The sequence below is a fragment of the Typopeltis vanoorti genome, chromosome 17, assembly GCF_054136105.1.
Source record: "Typopeltis vanoorti isolate ZY-2024b chromosome 17, IOZ_Tvanoo_1.0, whole genome shotgun sequence".
NCBI lineage: Eukaryota > Metazoa > Arthropoda > Arachnida > Uropygi > Thelyphonidae > Typopeltis > Typopeltis vanoorti.
In genome coordinates this window covers 19,376,909-19,392,498 of record NC_143565.1, presented here as the reverse complement: position 1 = coordinate 19,392,498, position 15,590 = coordinate 19,376,909, and the positions used below count along the sequence as shown (strand labels likewise).

Below are 15,590 nucleotides of genomic sequence, written 5' to 3'. Positions count from 1 at the left end.
TGTAGTATAGTGTTTAATAGTATTGTAATATTGTAGTGTACAGTAGGTAGCATCTCATTATGAGTTCTTAGATCCATGCCATGTAATAATAAAACTAGGCATGGAAATATCAGTAGCAAAATGTATACAGGAAAAAAAAAGTTGATATGTTAAGAAGCAGAGTGGATAAGTAAGTAGTAGTTACTTGTTTTTGCAATCAGTGCCTTCTACAAACAGCTCCCCAAGGCAGTCACCATCTCCTCCAACCTACCTGACAGTCCCAGAGGCAAATAGGGTCAAACTTATAAGAATATTTGTGCCATGCACGCATTCCTTTCGGCAATCTTATTTTTTTAAATTTAATATATTTAAATTCTGTTCCATTGTTTGATATTTGACTGTGATGTAGATTATGAAAAGATTTGGGATACTAACAAAGGTTACTGTATACATTTTATTGATTTTTAATTCAAACATCACAAAAATATATATCTACTAAATATCCATAACAGCATCAGTTTTAAAAAGTAAAATTTAACATATAGGAAAAAAAAAAGAAAATCTGAAATAGAAGTACAGTTGTTCAGAATGAAGCTCTTTGGTATATTGCATTGTGAAAGACCCGGCAAAGCAAAGAGATCTTTATTTTTTCGGCTGTGTTTTGTAGCTTTAATTTTACATTCATTTTTTTAATAAAAAATAAATGTGGAAATAAAATCATCACTATATTTTTACTAATTTACAACATCTAGAAAATTTTATCTACATCCTCTAAAATAAATTATTTAAATATATCTTTTTCAATACATACAAAACTGTAGCCATGCTGAGTTATTACAAGAGATGTTTTATGCTTCAATTGCTTATTCTGGAAACATCAAAAATATAGCTGGAGATATTTTATTAAGCTTCTCAAATATGGTTTATTTTAGATTATATTTGCACAATTCTAAATAACCAAATAAGGTTCTCTAGCAAAAAAGCATGGCAGTAAACTATTATCTATAGTAATGATGAGAAGAGGAAAATCTAAAAACACAGACACAGTCAACTATCACAACAGCATAAGCACGAGAGAAATAATTATGTATAGTAAATTTCCTTAGAACACTAAGGCTCTGGAACTTTTCATTAGTTTTATTAGTGGGTGTTCATTAAAGCAATGTTTGCTGTAGTGAGAGATGAATTTAATGAATGTGTACATTCATTCTAATTTTCTTGAAATAAAAAAGGAACTTTTCACTGAACCAGTTTCAACAGCCACTTAAAGCATTTTAATATTCCTTCAAGTACTTCATTAATTAGTCCTAAAATTTAAGTTGTGCATATATTTTCCATCCCTACAGTCTCCACTGTAGGCAAAGGTAATTCACAATGTTACTCAAAAACAGACAAACTGATTACATTTTTTAAATATTTTATTAGTTACACAAAGTAGTTCAGCATACAGACAAATTTGAAATTCATGTGCTGGTGAAATGGGTAGCATCTCTGGTCTCCAACCAACATGATTTATGTATCGAAGAAATAATAATGAGGAGATTGATTGAGAGCCGTCAACAGGTCAATCATTAATGCTGATGCCCCCCCCCCCCACACACACACCCATGGTTGGAAAAAGATCTCGATTTGGACTGCATTCTAGAATGAAAAAGGCCTTTATATGAATTTTTCACCTGAAGGTGAGTTAACTGGTTTTTCATAAGCGTTTTCCACTGAGACTAAGGGTGTTTCATACTGTAAGGCAAACTCTTTCTTCTCTGGCCAAAAAAAAACATGCAACTGAACAGTTATAGTAGGTCATGAATACAGGATTTTAACCGCCCTACTATAGCATAACTTAGGTTTTTATAAAGCAAAGTTAGTTGTCTGTGGCAAGAGATTGAGCTTAGCATGTTCCTTGCAGTTTCAATAATTAATCACATTATCTTAAGCATACCAAAAGGAGAACAGAAAAAAAATCTCCAAATGAAAGATCAACATAAATTCTTTTCTGGTAACATGAAGAATAAAAGTTCCTAGTACAGCATGTCAGAATGTACTCAAAGCTTTTAGTCTTATTTTTCTGCACTTACTATGCAGATAAAGGCTAAATGTCTTCTCCATCTATCAATGTTTGTGTTGCATATACTTGAGGGGTAAACATCAGCTATGCTTTCTAACTGTACTACTAGTGAACAATCATCTCAAGTTTACAGAAATATATTTACACAGTATGGTGAAAAGTGTTAATCAAAGAAAAACATAGTAGTGATTGAAAAAGTTCAAAAGAGAAACAGAAATAATACTATTCACAGTGGACTTGTATAATACATAGGGATATTATGCCATAACCTTATATTATGTTCAATGGATTCATTATTGTAGAATGAGGTTTGAGGCACTTAGAGGTTGACTCACTTTTCTCTTTTAATACTTGAAAAAAATCATTACTAACTACAACAAGTCTAAAGATAAGCTATTCACAACAGATTACATATTAATCTCTCACTTTAGTAATAAAAATCTCATTAAATGCACAACTAAGCATGGTTAAAATCTATTGACCATTTTATCACTATGTATTTTAGTCATTATCTGCATATACAGCATGTTAAAGGACAAATATTTTTTTTAACCAACTCGCTTTTTTAACTAGATTTCATTTCATTTTCAATGCCAAATAAAAAAAGAAAAAAAAAGCATAGAAATTATTAAAGCTACATACCACAGTTGATTTAAATATGAATTAGCACCATTGGCTTTGTGCAAACTAATATGATCACAGATCATCACAAGATATCACTAATATATATATATATATATATATATATATATATATATAAAGTAAAACATTAAGGGGAGAGAATTTCATAAGTACCTCAATCAGTTCAGCATGACTTCTGAAATATTACTTAAGAATTACTTACATTTATTCTTGCAAATAATAATCGTTATTCAATAATAAAATTAGACTAGGATATATTGGCCCAAGATTTTAATAACAAATTGAACCGACTAGTTTCAAAAACTTGACTGCTGACTTCGTCTGGGCATACACAAGGTGATTAAAAAAACAGCTCAAAACAGGTCAAGAAAGAAACATGAGTACTAAACGTTATACAAATTCAAAAGACATGTTACATCAAACACATGGAGCATGTGTGATGTCAGATATTGCTATGCAAGTGAGTTCTGTAATTTGCAGCGAAGTTGAATTCTGGTGTGCTAAGTGATCGTATGAGGATCTTCCATATGTCAGCAAGGATTATCCCTTGGTTCCTATTAAGGCTGCCTTTTGAATGGATTACTACAATAACTTCTTTGAAGTTTTGGTTACAAAAGTCTTCCTCTAAATACGGCATAGAACTTTTGTTCCATTCAATGTTGGGATCAGTATTCGAGAAATGAAGGGCTAATCCGGAATTATCTTTTCTATTATTGTTAACGTCGCCAATGTGTTATTTTTTCTTTATCTTCAAACTTCGGAAAGTCTGTCCTATGTAATTTAAACCACATGAACAAGGGATGTTGTAAACGCCAGTATGTTTGAAGAAAGCATTGTTATCCTTTGGTGATCGTAACAAGCTGCAGACTGTCTTAAATGGTTTGAGAGTTACTCTTATTTCATATGGTTTGAGAAGTGTTGCAATCTTCTATAAAATTGTCCCAGCATAAGGAATGGCAGTGGAAAATTTGTATAGAGTTTTTTTGGGTTGCTGTTGGGAGGGGTTGGAGAAAAGTATCTTTTGAATTAAATTTTTTGGATAGCTATTGTCTTTTAGGGTTTCTGATATGTCAGCTAATTCATCCTTGAGAGTTTTCTCTTCTGTTATGATGCAAGTAGCTCTATTTTTGAGCATATGTATGATGATACTCAACTTTTGAGATATATGGTGGGAAGATGAAAGTGCAGATACTGGCCAGTGTGAGTCGGTGTGCAGAAAACTGTTAGGTTAATATGTCCATCCACTTGTTTTTTGCAATTAAGGTATCTAAAAAAGGTAAGGTAATTTTCTATCTCTCTCAACTTCTAAGGTGAACTTTATTTTTTGATGGAAAGAGTTTATCTTATGAAATCAAAAAGTGCAGCTTCTGTGTTTCTCCATATGATGAAAATGTCATCGACATATCTCCACCAGACAACTGGTTTTGGGTCTAATTGTGAACGAATCTCTTTTTCTAGTTTCTCCATAAACAGATCTGCACAAGGGGGGGGGACCCATATGAAGAAATTTGATTTTAGACAATGTCTGAAAAGAGAAGTAATATCTTGAGGATATAGGTTGTCCAAAATGTTGATGACTTCATCCACTGAGATGTGGTGAACAAAGACACCACATCTAGGCTCACGAGAATATCTGTTTCCGAGATTGAGATGTTTTTCAATGAAATGTTGTGTATTTTTTATATACATATCACAATTACGAATATGTGCTTTCATAAGATGGGCAAGGGTATTTTGACAACAAGTAGGTGGGAGAGTTTATTCCATCCACTATAGGATGTAGAGGGATTCCAGTTTTGTGAACTTCAGGAGAACCATATAGTCGTAGTGTCAGTGGATGTAACGACTTTAATTTCTATTTCAGGTCTGTTGGCCAACTGTTCATATTGCGTAAAAGGTTAATTGTTTCATTATGGTTCATCCATGTGGGATCCAAATCTAATTCACTGTGAGTTGATGTGTCCGAGAGTAACTCCATGATCTTTGTCATGTAATCTCAGGTATTTAAGATGACTGTTGAGTTTCCTTTGTCCACCTTTAGGATGATAATTCTTTTGTTTTTCTTCAAATTGGACAGAGCTCTTTTTTCTAGAGGTGTGATATTTTTGTTAGGTGGTCTCGAAGATGAGAGGATAATAGTGCTTTTTAATCTTAGATCATTAGCTATCGGTTCAGGTAAAGACAAAAGTGCTTTCTCTATGTTGCATATAATGTCCACTTTTGGAATAAAATCTGGAGTAATTGCGAAATTAAAGCCTTTCTTTAGTATGCTGACTTCCGCATGTGTTAAGATATGGTTGGAGAAATTGAAGACAATTTTGTTGTCTGGAAGATAAGGTCTTGAATTACAACTTCTTTCATATAGTGTATTAAATTTATTGATTTGCCTTTTTTTGTTGATTAAAAAAGTCCTATTGAAACTATTGTTAATCATGCTATCTAAATGTGACCATAGGTTGGTTTCAATATTGTTAGAAATGTCTTTGTATAAACAAGAAAGAATACAACATACTAGAATCTGAACTCAGTAGCCTCTGAAGGCCAGGTAGATATGACATGCTTTCGTTTATACAAAGACATTTCTAACAATATTGAAGCCAATAGGAACCAAGGGATAATCCTTACTGACATATGGAAGACCCTCATAAGATCACTTAGCACACCAGAATTCAACTTCGCTGCAAATTACAGAACGCACTTGCATAACAATATCTGACATCACACATGCTCCATGCGTTTGATGTAACATGTCTTTTGAATTTGTATAATGTTTAGTACTTGTTTATGTTTCTTTCTTGACCTGTTTTAAGCTGTATTTTTTTATCACCTTATGTATGCTCAGACAAAGCCAACAGTCAAGTTGGCAAAACTAGTCGGCTCAATTTGTTATTAAAATCTTCGGCCAATATATCCCAGTCTAATTTTATTATTGAATTAAAATCAGTGGTCAAAAAAAATAGAATAATCATCACACTGATCCTTTCTTTTTGTAATCCAAATTTTCAGAATAACCTCCCGTATAAAACTACGAAATCACTTTAATCACATAATATTACTGTGTATTAAATAATGTTACTTTCATAGTACTGCAACAATTTTTTAATTGTTGCAGTACTTCATTATTTCCAATTGTAATATCATTAAATTATACAATATAAAAAGTATATAAAATAATAATTATAAAATATAAAATTCTAATAAAACAGAACCACACCAGATGGCCAGTCAACCATTTTGATTTTTATTTATATAACATAGTTCCATTCAATGGTTAGTGGGGCTAACAATGATACATCACAGGTGAGAGACATGATCTGAAAAATAAAATGTAATTTCTGTTTAACAAAGTACTAAAAATCAATGTAATATATCATGAATTGATTACTATGCTTTAACACACTTAAAAATAGTGAGCAACAAGTCTCCATGAGGATGAAATTAGTCTTCCTTCATGAAGGATCCCAAGCTTTTCATGCTCTCTTAACTTTATCAAGTATAATTATAGTAGTATGATACTTCAAAATAAAAATTGTCCAAAGTTAACAGTGATTACTGAGTTTATAACACAAAGAAATAAAAATAATTAAACAAACTTTAAATATTAGTCCTCTTAATTAATACCTTTCATAGTCAATCTGGAACAGTCTCACGCTATTATCATAATGCACCACTCCACAATGTGGGAGAATTCCATCACTTAGTGATGGATATTCTTCTCCTCTCCAATCACACAAGCCTGTTTAGGGAAATGTCATGAGGAAAGATTCCATACCCCCCCCCCCCAAATGACTGACATTCAGTTTATAAACCTGAGAATATGAATGAGTAAGGGGTGCTATGCAGTGAAATCTACAGAGTTCAGCCTGAAAAATAAAAGCACAGATATTGGAATCCTCCTCTCACCTACTGTGGTCAACTACTACTTTGGGACACTTCAAAGACTCTTTGTTCCATTAATCTTTTATTTTGGATACATTACATTCATGATTTTGCAATCTGGCTGCATTCAGTGTGTCCATAAGAAGACAAATTATGAGAATGTTATACATACATCTGGAACTGAGGGTGGGGAATATCTTCTCCACTTCCAAAGTAAGATGTATGAGAAGCTGTATTCTACACTCCACCATCAACCACACCCACTTGATTCAGTTCTTCCCTCCATCCCAAGGTTCATTCTAGAAGCAGAAGCTTTTGATCCATCTTCTTGATGAACCAAAGTCTTCTCCCATACTTTGGCTGTAGGATCAAATGGCTTTAATGCTGCTGAGCTTCAGGTGGTCTCCTCTACTTATCTTGCCATATTTAATTGATTTACTTCTGCTTATCAAATCATATCTATATAAGATAATGTTCATTCTGAAAAGAAAGGTTGAAACTGCACTCTCCAGTTACTGTTGCTCCCATTCTCCTATGTCTTCTCCCCAAGGTCATTGCACATCCAGGGTTTTAGATGAGGATCTTCATTCCTGTGAATGGCTGTGCTGATAATGTCATTCTTATTTCTCTTCTCTCTCTCTCTCTCTCTGAATCCCAGTGTCAACTTCAGCCTTTCTTTAAGGTACCTCTAGACATCCAGAAGGTCATTGACAGTCTTCCTTCAAGCCATACAGTTTGAGTGTCATTTATGGCAGGTTATTCAGGAAGCTTTACTAGCCTATGTTTACAAGATTTACTCTGCCAATTCTCTTACTATCATCCTAGTTATGAGATTAACATCAAGTACTTGTGTTGTCTGTATTTTTCCTAGGTTGTCATTTACCAAAGTTAACTTGCTGGGATGGTTAATATCACAGATTTGGATCCAGGATATTATTATTATAATAAGTTAAGAGATTGAGTGAGAGATAAAAAAAATTCAAAAATAATATCTTTATTTACAAATAATTAATATTAGTGTAGATTCATGGTATTGTCTTAACAGTGTGTGTGTAAAATGTTTGTTTTGCAAGCACTATATACAAATTTGCATTATAAATAAACTTATCTCCTAAAGAGAAAAAGGGACCACAAACTTAACACAGTTAAACAACATAAGATCACACAAACTTCGAACTTATAAGACAGTTTCTTCTGCTCTCAATAATGGCCGTTAAAATATAAATTACTTAGCTTATACTTATTTTTCTTATAAAACAAGAAAATAGTTTGTATGCAACTTTTCTTAAAAAAAGAATGCATTTCTTCTTTCATATCTTCTCTGCAATATCGATTAGTTTTTTTATTTCCTTATGGAAACTTCTTCCTTGTCCTTGAACATACACACAAAAAAAAATTCATCTTTTTCAGGTTTACAGTGTTTAACTAGAATACGTTTACTACATAACGTATCAAAAGGAACTGTCTGTTGCTTTGGGAGAACCTATATATAATTTTTATCTATACCACAACTTAGTTTCATTCAAAAGAAATTCATCCGTTAATTTTGAGATAACTGTTTGTTTCCCTCATAATGCTCTTTTCAATCTCTTTGGCTTAATAATTACTATAAACTATTTCTCCCCTAAACTTCTAACTTTTTAGAACATAGTCTCTGTTCTAATCAATGCCATAGCTGTTCTATTATTCTTTCTCACTCACTAATTCAACTTCCTCTTTGGCAGTACAATCTTTGTGTGCAAGCACACTACTGCCTGATGTGGTAAACAGGCAATGAGGTAAAAATCACTTGGTGTAAACAAGATAGCAGTTCTTCAATGGTGAAAATGCCATTAGACAGTTCAATATTTTCTTCTCTCAAGTTTGTTACCAAAATAAAAAACTATATTAAAGGCAAATCCTTTTTACAAATAAATATCACAATCAAACAGTTTGCGACTGGCCATAAGTATACAAAGATTTCTTATATAAACATTTCTAATTACAAGAAATAATGCATTTTTTTGCTGTACATTTAGGAAATGTTTACATGCATCATAAATAATAAAATCAAAAGTTATCCTTTCCTTTTTATTTATTTATTTGATCGAAATCAGCTGCTGCTAACGATGCAAGATAGTCTGATATCGCTAAATAGCAGATATCCTACACACTTAGGGATGTATGCCAAGATAACCATCTTTTCTGTTTTTTTTTTTTTTTTTCAACTTTGTCATCGAGTATTTTACTTTCTTCTAAGCCATATTAGCTATTTACTTCACACAACTACTCTTAATGCTATGGCATTCCCAAAGAACTTATATCATCTACTAGGGAGGACCCTGAAGGATTACCCAGCTGAGCTGTCAAACTTCTTCCAAGTCTGAGCCTAAATATAAATGTGACAAAGTATGTTTTCACCTGAACAAGAAGTAAAGACAAGAAACTGAAGGAGAAGTGTCTCGTATGCTATCCTGGTCTGGAGGAGTAGAGATACCTTGATGTTCTTTTTGGCAATAGGCTGCTCCTCTTTCTCACACTCTAGGATCTTTTCTTTCTCTCTCTCTTTTCTCTTCAAAAATTTCTACAGCAGCTGTTCATTTGTAATTACCTCCTAGACGTTACCATAAGTTGGTACTAAGTTAAGCTCCTTTCTTAGTACTGTCCTGGACAGATGCAGCCATTTGTTCTATGGTCCACTGTTGTTACATATTCCTCATAACATGCCTTTAGCATTTTTCCATGCCATTGTAAGCTGTGAAGTTCACAGGATTCCCTCATTGCAATGGTTAAGGACTAGTTTAGATCTATCCACATTTAAGAGGGTTTCCCTCCCTATGAATTATGTCTTGCTGCTTCTAGGACTTTATGTATTAAAGATGATTATTATAGTAGGTGCTTGATTAAAGAATGCTGATTACGACTATCTTGGCTGGACAAAGGAGATGGGCTTTAATGCTACATCATCCAGCTGGCTGAACTATATTACAAGATAAGCATGTTCTCTCCTAACATATATGGATCAAGGATAGGACTGTCCTTCTGCTTAGATTTCACGACAGATCAAGATGAGAATCAATGCTTTGCCCACTTAAGCTCATACAACTACTCAGGACAAATGATGACAAGAACTGTAGATCAAGTGTCATAGTATATAAGCCTTGGTTCAAGTTGTGCAAGTATTGCTACTGCATATGTCAGAAAAAAAACAATGCACTAGTGGGGAATTATAGTGAAGCGGCTAAAGAACAAAGGTTAGATAACAGCAGTAAAGTCCCACTACTGGCTTAACATCAGACTGATGTTAGGTCAGAAGTGGGACTGTACTTAATGCTACCATATACATACTAAAAATTTACCCCTGAGACCTTCAGAGGTGTATAGTATCAGCAAAGTTATATGGACTCAGCTTTTAATCCTCTTTGGGTTGATTACAAAATTTTTTTTTTTTTGCTTGTCTCTCAGAATATGCTGGCAGCCTATCAAATAAGAAACTAACTTTTGATTTCTTAAGTGTCTGGAGTCAGATAGCAGAGGTTATTATTAAGTTTTGTGTGTGGGAGGAATAAATGTTTTAGTTAACAGTATTTTTTCCAAAACAACATTACTTACATGAAGTTCCTCTATATAGGAGAAAGCAGTTTGCTGTCCATTAACTGTTACTTTAAGAGGCTTTACTTTAATTCCACTCACAGAGAAATAACTAAGAACCATGCTTGTGTCAAATTCCTTCCTCATAATCTTTGAAGTTACAGCATTCTAAAAAAAGGAAATTATACTCACTGTTATTATGTTATATATATCACAATCCTATCTAAAATATACAAGCCAAATGGTGTGTTTTCTATGCTTTACTTTATTAAAAATTCTAAATGACATATTCATATACAACATTAAGTCTCAATATTTAATAAAAATGAATTAGCAAAAGTGTGAAAATAAGTTCCTTGTTTTTAAGAAATTTATTTTTATGTAGATGTATGGATCTGAAGAAGTTGCTTCTAAAGTTAATTTTATGTATTAGAAAAATCTTTACTATTATCTGCAATAATGTTCAATGAACATAGTTTTCTGCAAACCCATGTATGCAGGATTTTCAAAAGTATTCAGGCACTCCTCTGTAAGTAGTGAACAATGAAAACATATGAGCAAGAAATCACAGAGTAAAAAAGCTTAATTTTCAAAGAAGCCTAATTGTTATATGTCATAATAGTCAGGATCGTGGTAAACAGGTGTGCAAGTTGTGTGCCATATTTTGATGGCACCATAAAAGGGAGAGGTGTGCACAAAATTAAGTTTTAAAAATCTCTTCATTCCAAACAGCATCCACATGTGTTTGCTGACATCAGCTTTCACTTCTTCTGAAACAAGTGCTATATATCAATTCAGAGAAACGCAATCTAAAACTATCAGTGCTGCTGACATCTTCCAGTGAGCATATTGTTGCAATTCCAGGAAGCTCAGTCTAACAAGTATAAGCTGAGCCAAGTCTTCCTTTATATAGATACAAATCAACACCCCTTCCATTTTTCTATTGGTTCTCTAAGTTAAAGCTTTGTAGTCATTTGAACATGATATTCGATTACTGAAATACTGGAACATTCACAATAACATCTGCAATGGCTGTGTGAAGGATTTTATTACTGTACATCCACTGATTGTGATCAAAGTTCTCTGCAATAGTTGCAGTTGCAGTATTTGTGAAAGTATAGTCTGATTCTCAAGAACAGTAAGTAAAAAAATATACAAGATGTTTACATTTTGATAAATCTATTTTAACATTTACATTTGTTTAAAAACTTTGTTCTTCTCACCAAATATCATTGTATTTGGTGAGAAGAACATGAAACAAAAGATACAAGTGGATGAAATTGATGTAGAAAATGTAGAACAATTCACATATTTGGGAAATAAAATGCATATGATTTGGATTGTAAAAAATAAAGATCAGGATTGCAAAGGGAAGAACAAATCTGAAGGTCATGGATAACATCTGGAAAATTAAAATTATCAGCCTGCACACAAAACTAAGAGTACTGGAAACATGCATCTTCTGCAATGTATTGCATGAATCTGAAAAGTAGGTAATAAATAGGGAACCAAGAAAAGAATCAAGAATTTGTAAGAACTTGTTACAGGAAGATTCTAAAATTAGGGTGGGTACAGAAAATCACAAATGAGCTCTTTTGGAAGAAGAACCAAATGAGAATCTAATGCAGAAGATTATACGACAGAAGCTGCAATTATTTGGACACATCTGCAGAATGAGTGAGGACTGGAAGATAAAGACATTTGTGTTTAGTATTATGCAAGGTGTAGTAGACAGAAGAGGTAGACCATACAGAGAATCGATAGACAACATAAAGGACTGGTGTGGAATGGGTTTACAGAAACTGCAGCACTCTGCACTGGACAAAAAAAAGATGGAAGAAGATAGTTAAGGAGGTATTGGACACCAACAGACAGTGAGCCCATGGTCATGGTTTGATGATGAATAGTATGCCCATAAGTTTATTATGAGTCTGAGATGTACTACACTAATATTGTATTAATCTGCATGTTATATGCATCACATTCCATTACAGAGTTATTTAATGCTCTGAATATTTTGCTCATATGGATATAACATATATCCATTCTTCACTTTCCCAGTGGACCTTATTGCTGAATGAATATAACAGACTTTTATGGGTAGAACTAACTAAAAAACACAGATCAAATTATGAAGAGGCATTAAAAACTAATATCAAAGTCAGAGATATGCCGAAACTCGGTTATGTAGATAAATGGATAAATGAATCAAATAAGTTACCATTATTCATTAACTAAACTGAATTCATTCTCAATGGAGAACCTACTGAGCAAGTAAAAAATTTGAGCTAATTAAACACAATTTTGAGTGAAGATGGCAAATTAAATTTGAAAATACATAAAATAATGCTGATAAATAGATACATATTTAATGTATAATATATAACATAATGAAAAAAACCAATATCACATAAATCAGAGAAAATGGAGATGGATAGGATATGTACTAAGAAAACCTGAAAAAGACAAAGTCAAACAAGCATTAGAGTGGAATCTGCAAGGAAAGAGTAAGAGAGGCAGACTGAAGATGAACTGGAGAGGAGTAGAAGTAGACCTCAGAAAGATTGGAAAGATCTAAACACAGATGAAGAGAAAGAAGCCCAAAGCAGTCAGATGGAGATTCATGGTTGAGGCCCTATGCTCCCAATGAAGTAAAGAGAAATAAATAAGTATATAACATAATGTATAATATGTATATATAATAAATAGATATAGTTGGTATGGTATGGAACAAGCTGAATAAACCATAAGGAATAAGAAGGAATTAGCCAAGAAGATGATGCATCTTCATTGTGGTTGTAATGAAGATGCATCAATGCAACAACAGGAGTAGTTTTGTAAACTCAGCCATTACAAACACCTCATCATGCTCTATGCATTCTGTTAGTTTGTCAGTAGTCTCACCATTTGAAAGAAAAAACATCCAGTGATAGAGACTGCATGGAAACTTCTGAGCGACTGGTTGATACTTCTAGTTCTGACTGCTCTCCAGCCAAAAGGCTGTGGGTTCGAATCCTGCAGTGGGCATGGATGTTTGTGATGGGTGATAGATAGCAATGTAGATGATGACGATAGTTCCGGTTCGTTGTAGTTGGTGGAGACAGAGTTGTAGAGTGGGTGCCCTCCCTCGATGAGTCTTTGGACTCCCTGGAGGTGTCAGGTAATAGTAATAATAAGAAGAAGGTTGCTTTCCTTTGCTAGTAGTAAGTTATTTTAACTCACTTTCTGTTTACAAAAGACTGTCATTATTGAAATATTGTAAAATATATATCAGACTTCTTAAATCAAAAGTGAAACTATATTAAAATGGTAGTTAATTTTTGCTGGCCATGTCAGCTGAGTGGTTAGCATATCCACTCTCCATCCAATAGGCTGCAGGTTCAAATCCTACTATATAGGCATCAGGGTCAGTTTTATCATTAGGCAAACCTAGGCAATCGCCTATGGGCGTCAAGACTTCAGACGCCAGATTTTGCTACATATAAAACTAATAGGAACTCCTGTATTCCATAAAATTCATATATGGAAGTGTACTATTTCTTTACTGGACTTATATACACGTCCAGCAAACCTGGATAATATTCTGTCCACCAGCTGAAAGAACATGGATAAGAAGTGCAGTTTGACAGTCATGTCCATTAGAAGGGGCAATAATCCTTCATGCTGAAAAGAACACTTAACTAGATTACTTGGCGTATGAAGTAGCTATGTTCAGTTGCCTACAGCAAGAAACGCAGTTGCTTGCCGTTTGCTCGGTAACCAGAATCTAAGTTATATCAGACTAAATACCAATGAGTTATATTCATTTTGCTGCTTGTTTTTATCGTATAATTATAGTTTTTAATGCCAACGCAAAATAAGAAATCCTTTCATACTTTCTTCACTTCATATTGTATCACTTTGGAAGATCAATGTCACTATCAATTTTTGGGGTAATTATTTTAATCACCAATACATTTTAAAATTCTCCCAGAACTTGATTGAAGATAATTATTTTTGTCAAACAATTATTTTATAAATTCATGAAAATCCAAACCTAAAAATGAATACAGCCTCCATCTGTTCCTAATTAAGTTTTCTTTTTTATTCATAATCTTAGTTTGAAGGTTAGTTCACAGATTGCACGAAGGTTCGCACTTTTAAATTTTGCTTTATAGAGAATCATATGTAAATCTTGAATCATATCATGTAATGCATAATTTTTATAAACATAATCTGAAGGTTTTTACATTTCAACTTTCTGGTTTCCCCCAATCACTCCCTACAAATCAAAATAAATGGCAGTTATGAAGCCAACTGTTATGTACATATTTTCGGTATTATGCGGCAGTTTTGAAGTAGCGATATTTTCCCTGCACTTTATCCTTCGAAACATGTAGGTGCATGCATCAAAATGAATTTTTATTTCCAAAATTTTCATAACAGAGAATTAATTCTTCTTTAATGGCTAACCCCCCTCCCAAAATTATCACCCCCTCCCACACACACACGACAAAAATACTGCTAGATAACATATGTGCACTTTCTTTTTGTTTGAATTCGTTATTTTTCCAAAGTAATTGTACTGTTTATTTTAAAGCAAAAGACAAAGGTGAAGAATCTCTGATAAAATACCATTGGATATAAATTTTTGATATTAAAAAGACTCGCAATCGGAAATCCCGAGTAAAGCTTAATACCATTTGTTCTTCATTAAAAAAAACATTCCTAAAATTGAAATGTGCGACACATAATTTTATTTTCAAGGAAAGAAAGCAAAATGTCATATTTATTTCAATAAATGTTATTTAAAAAATATAAATATCTGACATAATATTTCCAATGCAAAAAACGTTTTGATTATTTATTTTTGCACATGTGAAATTCGTTTTTATTTGGAAAGAGACACAATAAATAAATTGTGCAGCAAAAAAGAGTCAAATATTGTAAGACAGTAAAGAAATTCAAAGTAATACAGTGCAGATAAAGACAATAATCCATTAATGGAAGGGGGGGGGGGGGTAATTGCATTTTAACAGATAGAATGCTGATGAAGTTTCATCAGCACTCTACATTTTTATTAGGTCAAATAAAAATTTGAATAAAATAAAAATAGGTCAAATAAAATTTTGAGGGTGCTTAAGGGTCAAAGCTGTATAACTGAGAGGAGACCTCCACATAGCCTTTAAAGGAATGCGGAGAACCGACCAGGGCTTCTGACCAAATGTCCAATCCTCACCTTCTCGTGGTGCACCCTGTTGGGTATCTACTTTGATACTGAACGAACAAGGATGAGCTGCCAATTTGGGATTAGCTGACCAAATTGTATTCTTATTGGTTAAACCAAAATAAAAAAAACGATGGTACAACATGACAAAATTTCATGCCGCCTGGGGCATCGCCCGGTTAAACAAGGCCTCCGTTGTTTTCGCCAGGGAACCAGGACGAACAGCGAAAAGTCAGCTACTGGAACAAA

The 15,590-nt window shown here is 33.3% G+C and overlaps 1 protein-coding gene across 1 annotated transcript in view; it reads right to left on the bottom strand.

Annotated features, from left to right (window-relative positions):
* Positions 1-415: 415 nt before the first annotated feature.
* The window catches only part of LOC150097205 (lysosomal alpha-glucosidase-like), a 228,191-nt gene continuing 213,016 nt past the window's right edge, over positions 416-15,590 (bottom strand). Inside the window, exons 17-18 of the mRNA XM_090407621.1 lie at positions 10,157-10,303; positions 416-6,000 (exon numbers count right to left, since the gene is read on the bottom strand). Coding sequence (XP_090263747.1) covers positions 5,932-6,000; positions 10,157-10,303 — 216 coding nt within the window. The 3' untranslated portion in view covers positions 416-5,931. The remainder of the gene's footprint in view (positions 6,001-10,156; positions 10,304-15,590) is intronic.